This window comes from Poecilia latipinna, unplaced genomic scaffold, assembly GCF_001443285.1.
Source record: "Poecilia latipinna isolate Pla-1442-1.1 unplaced genomic scaffold, P_latipinna-1.0 Scaffold42, whole genome shotgun sequence".
In the NCBI taxonomy this organism is placed as follows: domain Eukaryota; kingdom Metazoa; phylum Chordata; class Actinopteri; order Cyprinodontiformes; family Poeciliidae; genus Poecilia; species Poecilia latipinna.
Genome location: NW_015112658.1, coordinates 36,207 through 46,176, shown reverse-complemented (window position 1 = coordinate 46,176; position 9,970 = coordinate 36,207). Strand labels below are relative to the sequence as shown.

General features: G+C 37.5%; 2 protein-coding genes across 5 annotated transcripts; one reads left to right on the top strand and one right to left on the bottom strand.

The window, feature by feature from the left end:
• Positions 1-933: 933 nt before the first annotated feature.
• Positions 934-4,716, bottom strand: LOC106956854 (promethin). 3 transcript variants are annotated; one of them, XM_015047931.1, is made up of 5 exons: positions 4,643-4,716; positions 3,337-3,436; positions 3,057-3,225; positions 2,824-2,969; positions 934-2,298 (listed from the first exon to the last, which is right to left on the bottom strand). In XM_015047931.1, the coding sequence occupies exons 1-5, from the start codon at positions 4,699-4,701 to the stop codon at positions 2,290-2,292; spliced, it is 483 nt and encodes a 160-aa protein (XP_014903417.1). In that variant the 5' UTR covers positions 4,702-4,716; the 3' UTR covers positions 934-2,289. The 3 variants fall into 3 exon arrangements, with proteins under 3 accessions (XP_014903417.1, XP_014903425.1, XP_014903434.1); XM_015047939.1 differs by having other exon boundaries at positions 934-2,295; XM_015047948.1 differs by having other exon boundaries at positions 3,337-3,442; positions 4,530-4,713.
• A 1,321-nt stretch (positions 4,717-6,037) lies between these two features.
• On the top strand, positions 6,038-9,378 carry LOC106956815 (homeodomain-interacting protein kinase 3-like). Of its 2 annotated transcripts, none has more exons than XM_015047877.1 (4): positions 6,038-7,378; positions 7,466-7,579; positions 8,673-8,810; positions 8,898-9,378. In XM_015047877.1, the coding sequence occupies exons 1-4, from the start codon at positions 6,178-6,180 to the stop codon at positions 9,248-9,250; spliced, it is 1,806 nt and encodes a 601-aa protein (XP_014903363.1). In that variant the 5' UTR covers positions 6,038-6,177; the 3' UTR covers positions 9,251-9,378. The 2 variants fall into 2 exon arrangements, with proteins under 2 accessions (XP_014903363.1, XP_014903372.1); XM_015047886.1 differs by having other exon boundaries at positions 6,040-7,378; positions 8,697-8,810.
• Positions 9,379-9,970: the final 592 nt, after the last annotated feature.

Sequence of the window (9,970 nt, the reverse complement as noted above, 5' to 3'; positions counted from 1 at the left end):
GGAATGTTCTGAAAGGACTGAATCAGTCACCTGACCTCGACGGAAGAGAGGACGCTTTTCACAAACTTGAGAGGAAATTCCAGAAGTCGGCTGCTGGAAAATCACAAATACTTTCATTGATTTTGATGTATGTTTTAAGTTTTCTGTTTAATTCTGCTCTCTACTTCATTAAAGTTTAAAGACTACATTTTAAGCAAAATTTAGGTGATGGGAACATTACCGTTTCATATGACAAAAACTTCTAAGAATATGCAGCACTCGACACAGATCGAGCAAATTGTATTTTGGCCAATTGCTCCACAAATCCACCGATAATTTTTTCACAGTAAAGCCACAAACTTTGATGCATTTCCCTGGTGTGTCATGTGACACAAGCACAAGGCGTGCATAACTGGGAGGAGGAAGGAAAATGACATTGTTTCAAAATTTTTCACAAATAAAAATCTGAGAAGTGTGGCATGGAATTGTCTTTATAATAGTTTTCGAAGCACCTTTACGTGCAATCACAGATGCAAGTATTGCAGTTTTTTTTACAGGTAGTCACAATGTTATATTTTTGGTTTGATCAAACAGGAACACCTTCTTCCACATGCATTCTCTGTCCCGTCCTTGACTTGTGGCTTTTTTTTTTTTTTGCCCATTTATGATACAGACCAAATTTGTGGCCATCAAAACATGTTTTTCCTGGCAAGCAATTCTCAAGTCTTGGTTTCTCTTCAGCTGCTCCTCTTGACCCATTCTCTTCATATGTTGTCTTTTTCTAGACTATCAGGGAACATTTATAGTTTTTATTTTTTTGTAAAAACTTAAAACCATATATATAATTTTTCTTTTTCTCTTAAATAGTTACTACTTTGTGTTTGTGTATTGCATAAGACCACCTCAAAATCAGTAAATCCTTGTGCAGTTGCAAAGTACTGTATATGAAGGCCATTTTAAACAAAATCCATTTATTTCTTCCCAATATGTGGAAAACGCAAATGAAGAAAGAAAGCAAAATATGTTAATTATACACAAAATGTCTTAAAACAGATTTTACAAAACTGTACTTCAAAGCACAACAAGCAGTGTTTTTGAACAAACCTTTAGAAAAAGCAGCTTAGTCTGAAGTTCATGATAATTAAATGAGGAGCACAGAATTCAGTGAACGTGTTAATAGAGATTGAAATCGGTGAATCATTTTTTTTTCCATCTGTTCATGATAATTGATCGTATGATAAAGCAACTTTCTGCCAGAAAATCTTGGCTTTTATCCCACATAATGCTGAAAGCAAACGCGCCACATACATGGCAGGCAGTCTTAATGTTTTGACACTTTAGTCACACTTCAAGTACAAATTATACAATAAGAAAAAAACTCTCTTTAATCGTCAGCATCAAGTGTTTTGCATTGGTTCCCTGAAGCACTAGAATAAACAATTTTTTTCTAAAACTGAGCTCTTATTGTCAGAAAATAGTTTTTCCATGTGTGCATTTCATTTAAAAACCTATAGAATTACGATTGAAAGAATGCAAGATAAAAATACTTTTACTTTATTATAGCGTTAATGCATTGAGAACAAAATTAATAACTTGGATGATAAATATGATGCAAACAAACAAAACCTCGAAGCAATTCTTAACATAAACGTAGAAATTTTGGCAGGAGACGGCACATAAAACATAAAGTCTGGGTTACAATCTCTCCTCCTCCTGCATCAAACATCAGCTCACATGAGGATGACTAAATGCTTAATGCTCCGGTTAGTTTAAGTACGGTCTCGGCTATTAATACCACAACATTTGCCCCTGGGATTTCTTGTAAGAAAAAGGAATATTAGATTCCTAGAAATGATTAAAATGACCATGAAGGAGACTAGTGGTCTGATATGCTTTTTACTGTGTAATATTATTATTTAACAAACTATATAAATATAATATACTTTTTGTAACTAAAAATGGACCTAGAACACATTTGGAGGAAATGTGCTGCTATAGTTGCATCACTGTCCTGAAACAGGATGAAGGTTTGACCTGTTCAACAGAGATCAGCTCTTAAACCCGAATGGGAGAAGTGAGCAGTATAGACACTCATACATATATTGCACTGTAAACAAATAAAACTTCACACTCCTTTCACTGATGCAGCAAGGACACTTGGTGTTCATAAAGAAGAGACCTTGGCAGAGGTTTTAAGCTTAGCAGCTCAGATCCTGAGCATCTTCTGTTGAGCGGCGCCAAAACGCCAGGCAGAGAGAAGACGGGGACATTTCCCTACTGCTGCTTCAGTCCTGGAGTCTCTTCTTCACTCTACTTCTTCTAGTTCAGGAGAAAAGGAAGCAAATGACCAAATGACGGTCAAAAGTTAATAACAGAGGCCACAAACTGTAGATTTTACAATGCATTTTTATTCTGGCCACTTTTCACCACTGAAGGGTGTGATCGACACTTTTTCACTGCAAGTCTGGCTGCATCTTCAGGGACGGAGCAAGGAGACCCTCCTCTCCAGTTTCTAAACTTTTGCATCTTCTTGGATATTTCTGCATTTACTTTAAGAGACCTTACTGCAGCATGTTTCGCCATGGGGATAGCACATTCAGAGTTATGTGCAGTGAGAGTTTTCCGCTGCATGGTGTGTGCGTGCCTGCAGAAAAGTTCACCGCTTGTCTCATCTGATCAGAACTCTCATGGTTTCTACACGTCTTAATCCAAAATGCAAACATGACTACTTGTAGCTTCCCTTCTACAATTGCTTTCTTCACATTCCCAATAAAATAAGGAAAAGTTTCTGGTTTAAATGTTAAAAAGAGGCGCTCTACATCTGTCTGGGGTTGTTCCCTTTACCTTTGTCACATGAGGGTAGAAATTCCTCAGCAAGTTGGGAATGGTGACGAACACACCGGTAACGATGATCGAGACCACCAGGGAGAAGAGGGCGATGCCGGAGAGCACAGACAGCAGAGTCATTCCTCCAACAAACAGCAGAAACACTAAACGGAAGAATTAAAATCAGCTTGACGTAGAAAGAAAAAAACAAAACAAAAATACATTATTGAGTTTGAGATGTTGCAACGTACCCTCAAAGAAAACAAACCCCACAACCGACATAACTATCGTAATGAGGGCAAACAAGAGGAAGAGCCCAACAGGTAGAGCAGCCATGGCGCTGAACAGCAGCAGAGCGAGAGCTAAGAAAGGCCGACGGCGGAGGTACTGCCCGGCCTTTGTACTCATCACCTGTGCCATCTGTAGGAGAGGAAAACACACCTGGAAGCTCCAATTTGCCAAATAAGTGGAGAAAACACAATGGATGACTGAGGAATGTCAGTCAAATACAGGTGGGACGTTTGGGCTGACCTTGGGATCCTCTTGAAGGCGGTTCATCAAGGTCAGCCATCTTTCTCCCAGCTGCTGAGTCAAGCTGCTGTTGCTGCTGTGACGCTGCATCTCAACACACCTGTGAAAACAAAATCAGCCACAAAACACTCTCAGAGATATTCATAGTTCTTAACCTGACTGTGCCTCTGAATTCTTGTCCAAAACTTTCAATTTAAAAGCTTTTTTTTCCCCTTTGTCTGACTGCACCTTCTTGAATACACAACTCAACTTTGATGCAGACGGGGAGACAAAAGTGTAAAAATGTTATTTTGCGGTTGAAATGCAATTGAAAAAGTAAAACTCTTAAGTAGATTGCTTACACACACAGGGTTATATTTCAGTCATTTCAGTTAATTTTGATGAATAGGTGTATGTATTCTTTTGACAAATTCAACTGTGCAGTTTCTTTTTTTAAGATGCTTAGTCACACATTTAAAAAGAAAAAAGAGAAATAAACGTTTTCTGATTTAAATATTGAAAATGTTTGTTTCTTTCCATGTTTATTTCTTTCCACCTTAAATGAAAATTAGAAACCGAGCTTTATATCCAAGAGAATATCCTTAGAGTGGCTTTCAGCTAATTCAGAAATTCCTCACAACAAAGATTTCAAGGTGGGATATGTTGGATTTTTCCAAACGACTCACTATATAAGACAAATCTTAACTTGATTGAGGTTTACTAATACATATTTCGGCCATAATAGGCTACAATAAATTGAGTCAGGTCAGCAATAAACGACATCTCAGGACACTACACGCACCAAAAATGTGCAATTTGTACCTGTATTAATTAAACCCATATAATCCGAAAACATAGACACACTCAAAATCTAAGGTTTAAATGCAAACATTCAAACGTTTGCAATTTAATTTTTCATACTGTAAGAGGAATGAATGAGCTGCGGAGCTGTAAAATGTAAACAAACCCAAGTGGAGAAGTGAAACGTGTTCATGTGCACGTCTGAAACAGAAGAGCCATCACGAGTCCATCCAACAAGTCTTTACAAAGAGATGCAGGCTAAATCTGAATTAGTATCTATTTAATTAAAAATAATGCTGAAATGAAGGTTTACGCAATCCGAGACACTTTACTGACACGTATACGATCAGAAACAGACCTAAACTTAATGTTTCTGGAGTCACGACGAAGTTCTGCTGGATCCACATACCTGGGAAAAACGCTCACAGTGACCCTGCTTTGACCTTCAGCACCTCGCTGCTCTCAGCATAAAACACCAAATCCTGAAGCTTCCCACAGCTCTTACAAACCATGGTGAGGAACACACCCTTTAAATAAGCACTCCTCTTTGTTTCCTCCCCCATGTTCCTCCTCCGGATTCTTCATGCTGCGGCTGCTGGGACTCACTGCTGCCCTCTGCTGTTGACTAAAGATACTGGAGCACAAGTGGTTTTCAACAAGATATTCATGTATTATTTAAAATCCGATTGACAATATTTAATTTGACATTAAACAGCTTAACCGACAGGCTAGAATGTTTACCAAGCTATCGGGTATATATTTCAAATTATTTTACTATTATTTTTTAAAGACGCAAGTTGCCATAAACTGGTTTGCCCAGCCCAATGTTTAATGCTCTACTGCCACCTTGTGGTTATTGTGAGCTTATGTTTTCTTCAACCAGACTTAATTGATAATTGTTTTGCTTTTTCTGTCGGACCGAAGAAAATGTTTAATTAGTAACAAAGAAGTTACAGCAGCACAATCAGCAAGAAACAGATGACAAACATTACTCTATTTAAACGTTTTTCCAATATCTTCGCTCTGGAAACTTTTGTATTTTACTTTTAGTATAAGAAATGTACCGGGATGATTTCATTTTTAAAATGAAATTAAATTGACTTGAATTTTAATTTGGATACATGAGCATACCAAAAGTCAGACCAAAACAATTTCTCCCTAGCTATTTCTTTAAATTAATTAATTTAATCTATGCATTTGTTTATTACTAATTCTGCTTTTTGTGCTTAAGTCTATAAAGAGTATGACTTTTTTTTTTTTTTTGGCGAACCAACCAACCCAACCTCTTTAAAGCCAACAGAAGACAACAGTTATTCTGACGATCTTTTTTTATTTAATTAAAAACAAACTAACTCTTTCAAATTAGCCAGATTTGTTCTGAGGATTATTTTAATTTAAGAAAAGCAATTGTGACTTTAATAAATTTGCAATGAAGTGGGATCTTTGCATGATAATAACGCTTAACAGTTGAAATATGAACAATATAATAACCATAAAAGTCGAATATTGGCTGTGAACCGGATCAAACATTTTTATGAGACCATTTAAATATACAATGATAATTAAAAACATACCATCCTGTACCTGCAACAAGGACCGCATTTAGATATGAAGTGTTTTTCAATAATTCCGACCCATACAGGAATTGTTATTGCTTTACAATGGTCCCACTGCGGCCTGTAAATTGAACAATTATTTATTTGCCCGATATTATTAATCAAAGAACGGGCAGGTTACCAATTAAGCCAATGGTTGTTTGGGATACTTGTTACGTTCCAATCTTCCCCACACTTTTGATTACTTGTTTCTGTTAAAATGTATTTTTTTTTATTTCAAATAAAATGTAAAATGTCTAATTTTCTGATCGTGCGAATTGTGGGCGTGGCTTCTGTCAATGTTCCGTCAGCAAGAATGCAACGAAGAAACCCGTCAACTTCATTCTGTCGCTTATGACAGAATAACATTCCATTTTCTCTTCAACACTTGCTTCAGAAGAGCCAACTTAAGACTTGCATTTTGCTTTTGCCATTCAACCTAGAGATAGCGAATTTAAAGAATATCATGGAAGAAGGGACAAAACTCAATATCAAACTTGAGAAATATGTGGTTCTTCAAGGTAAACTATCAGTGTACCACACTGAAGGGTTCCTGGGTGAGGGCTCCTATGGGAAAGTGGTCAAGTGCACCAAGCTTGACAATGAAGAGCTTGTAGCTGTGAAGGTTTTGCGCAAAGACTGCTTCAAAGAAGGAAAAAAAGAGGCAAAAATACTGAGGAAAATCCTGCAACTCGACCCTGAGAAAAACAACTTGCTGAAGTTCATTGAAAGCTTCAAATATAAAGGCTACTTCTGTTTGGCCTTTGAAATTCTGGATGTGAGTGTCTTTGACTTTATAAAGAGCAGAGATTTTGTACCGCTCAGTCTTCCTGAAATCAGAGTAATTGCTCAACAGTTGCTTGTAGCTTTGAATGCTTTGAAAAGCGCCGGTCTGGTTCATGCTGACATTAAGCCAGACAACATCATGTTTGTCAACCATAGGTCACAGCCTTTGAAAGTGAAGTTGATTGACTTTGGGTTGGCTGTGAAAGCGTCCAAACTGTGGTTTGTGGGCACTGTTCAAGCCATCGGTTACCGGGCCCCTGAAGTCATCTTAGGTCTAAAAATGAATGAAAGTGTCGACATGTGGTCTCTGGGTTGCAGTTTGGCCTACATGTACCTGGGTTACAACCTCTATCCTACACACTGCGTATATGAGGTCATTAGGGCTATCGTCCACATTCATGGTCAACCCCCAGATGATGTGTTGAAAGATGGCATGGATGTGCAACACTTCTTCACTAAACTCACTGACTCTTCTCACTGTACGTTCAGACTCAATACGCCAGCTGAATATACAAATGCAACAGGGTATGGAACGCAATTTAAAAGTGGCATTTACAACCGCATATCCGGCCTCGATGACCTGCTCAAGACTCGCCCATGGCCGATAGACCCAATGGAGCGTGAAGATTCCCTTGGATTTATTAGCCTGCTAAAACAAATACTGTTGGTAGATCCAGATGCCCGGATCACCCCAGGAGAGGCTCTCGGTCATTGTTTCATAACTATGAAAAGTTTCTCAGGTGGGAGAAATAACTCCAGTGAAGCATCAACTTCGAAAATGGTGACTGACTGCAAAATTCACGAGTTTGCAGTAGACCATTATGTCATGTCAAGTGAAGAAGCTGGAAGAACAATGGAAGATGCAGCCGAAAGACTGCCAGGTGAGGCTAGAGATTCTGTCCTCATAATTCATACAAAAATCCCATCATCAAACATTGCAACCACTTTTACAAACCCTCTTTTTTCAGATAAAGAACAGCCAAGAAGGGCCTTAATGAAAGTATCATCCTGTTTAAAAGCTCAGCAAGAAGGTGTGGACCAGACAGACACTGCAGCCGATGGAAGAAACAAAGAACCCTCAGGTGAAGCTCACACTAACTCGTTAGCACTTAAAACTGAAGATGCACCGATCCAATTTTTCACTTCTGATACCAATACAGATATTGGAGGTGTATTGAATACTGATCTAATACAGTAATCAGTGCAGAATTGACTCTAAACATTTTTCTAGAGTCAGACAAATGTACTGAATTACAAATTTATTTGATAACTCGGCACCAGTACAGCATACTTAAATACACATAGATTCATAATGACAAAACTGTAGGTTGACTGCCTTGGGCAAATGTGTAGAAATAAGCTGCGACAAACCTTCTTCCAAATGGTTTAGAAAATGCAATTAGAAATTCTAAGTGTAATATAAAATAAGTAATAAAGCATGGTGTCGCTCAGAGCACAACACGTAGAATTAGACTGAATAGATAAGCCTCCCGCCCCTCCTTCTTCACATCAGACAAAACTGGTGTCAATCAAGTTGACTACGTTTGTGCTGGTTAGTACAGTAAAAAAAATGTTTGTGCTGCTTTGGCTTTGAAGTTATTAATGGAAGTTTAAAGGTCATAAGGTCAACCAACCCTCCCACTTTTATGAAATCAAAATGACCTTTAAACTTTCATTAATACCTTCAAAGCCAAAGCAGCACAAACAAGAATATTTGCTGCACAAATCAGCACAAACACACCTGAGTTGATTGACACCAATTTGAAGAAGGTTGAGGGGGCTGGTTGACCTTTTATGACTTCTGGGAAAATGTCTTAATATCTTTAAAATGATAGCGGCACAAACGGAAATTTTTGCTGCACAAACATAATACAAACATTTGACACCAATTTTGTCTGATTTGAAGAAGGAAGAGGGGGAGGGGAGCAGCTTCACTTAGGAGGCACATGGTCATGATACAGAATCTAGAAGTGTTTTTTCAATATCGGGAAAAAACACTTTTTTCCCGATATTGGAAAATCGGAAAAAAAATTTGGAAAATCGGGAATATCGATTATAATACAGATATTATATATAATATCTGTATAATAATACAGATATTATTATTGGGTCGGTGCATCTCTACCTAAAACCGTTGAGAATATATATATCTCAAATACTAAAAATTATTTCCAGTACAGATGATAAACCTTTTTCCAGATAAGGAGCAGATGGGGAAGACCATCATCAAAGTAAGGCCTTATATTTTTGCTTACCAAGAATCAGCTGAAACTATCGTCAAAACGTCAGGCAAGAGTAAATTTATACCCCCAGGTAAGACCTTGTCTCCAAAACCCTGGAGTACGTTTTTTTCTTTTGCTTCAAGTTTTAAAGCAACTTCTTGCATTTCATTTGACCCAGCCTTTGGATACAGAAGTGGGCAGAAGGGGTCTGAGTCAAAAGCCTCTGGAAAACCTCTGAAAGATATAGAGTGGAAAGAAAGGACCATTATCAAAGTAAAGCCATATTCTTCTGCTGATCAAGGCGGAAAAGACAGAGCTGACACGGAAGATGTTTCGTCAGAAAAAGCCAGGTCCACTGATACTAAAACTCCCAAGAAATGCTCTGCTGCAGAGAGAAAAGGCATTTTCTGTATAAACCGGAACCCTTCTGATTTTGTGGAAGTTAAAGCTCGGAAGACATCAGCAATGAAGACCCGGAACTTCTTCTCTTGGCTGATCAAATTCATCTCATGCAACAGAAAATGTGACTGAAACAGTGCATAGAACTCCACAGCCTCCACATACAGGACACTGGGCGTTGCCTAAAGACTCCAAAGATCAAAAATTGTGTATCTCTGAGCATAATAAAACCTTTTAATTCCATTAAAAATTGATACAAAGATGTTGTCTGTGTGTGTTACGTTTATCACAGATGGTACATAAGTAAAGGTTGAATATATTGTGTCTTTTCAACAGTGAATACAAATAGTAGTGTGAATTTCTGACCATGTAATAGAGGTGTGCACTACTGCATATGTTGGTATTGATCTAATACCAACACCAAAAAGTTTTAACATACCATTAAACCTCTGTCCCCTGTTTTTGTGTTTTTTTCCTATGAATTATTTTAGTTCAAACATAAGACAGAATTTTTAAAAAATGTATAGGTTCCTGGGGTTTCATTATTTTTCCTTAGATACTCTTGGTTAATTATAGCAAATGCTTGGCACAACTAGATGCTATTACTTGGTTGGTTTGGATATATTTTTCTTCTAAATAAAATAAATTATGGTTTCATATGTGTAAGTGAAAATCTTAATATTTTTTCAAGTTGCATCTGATCAATGAAAGCTGGAACATAAATCAATCCTCTGGTTTACAACTTTTTAATTCTCTTCATGTTGCCACTCTAATATTTTTTTATTTGTGTTGTTTTTATTTGTTTTTATCACATGAAGCACTTTGAAGTGCCTCGTTGCTGAAATATGATGT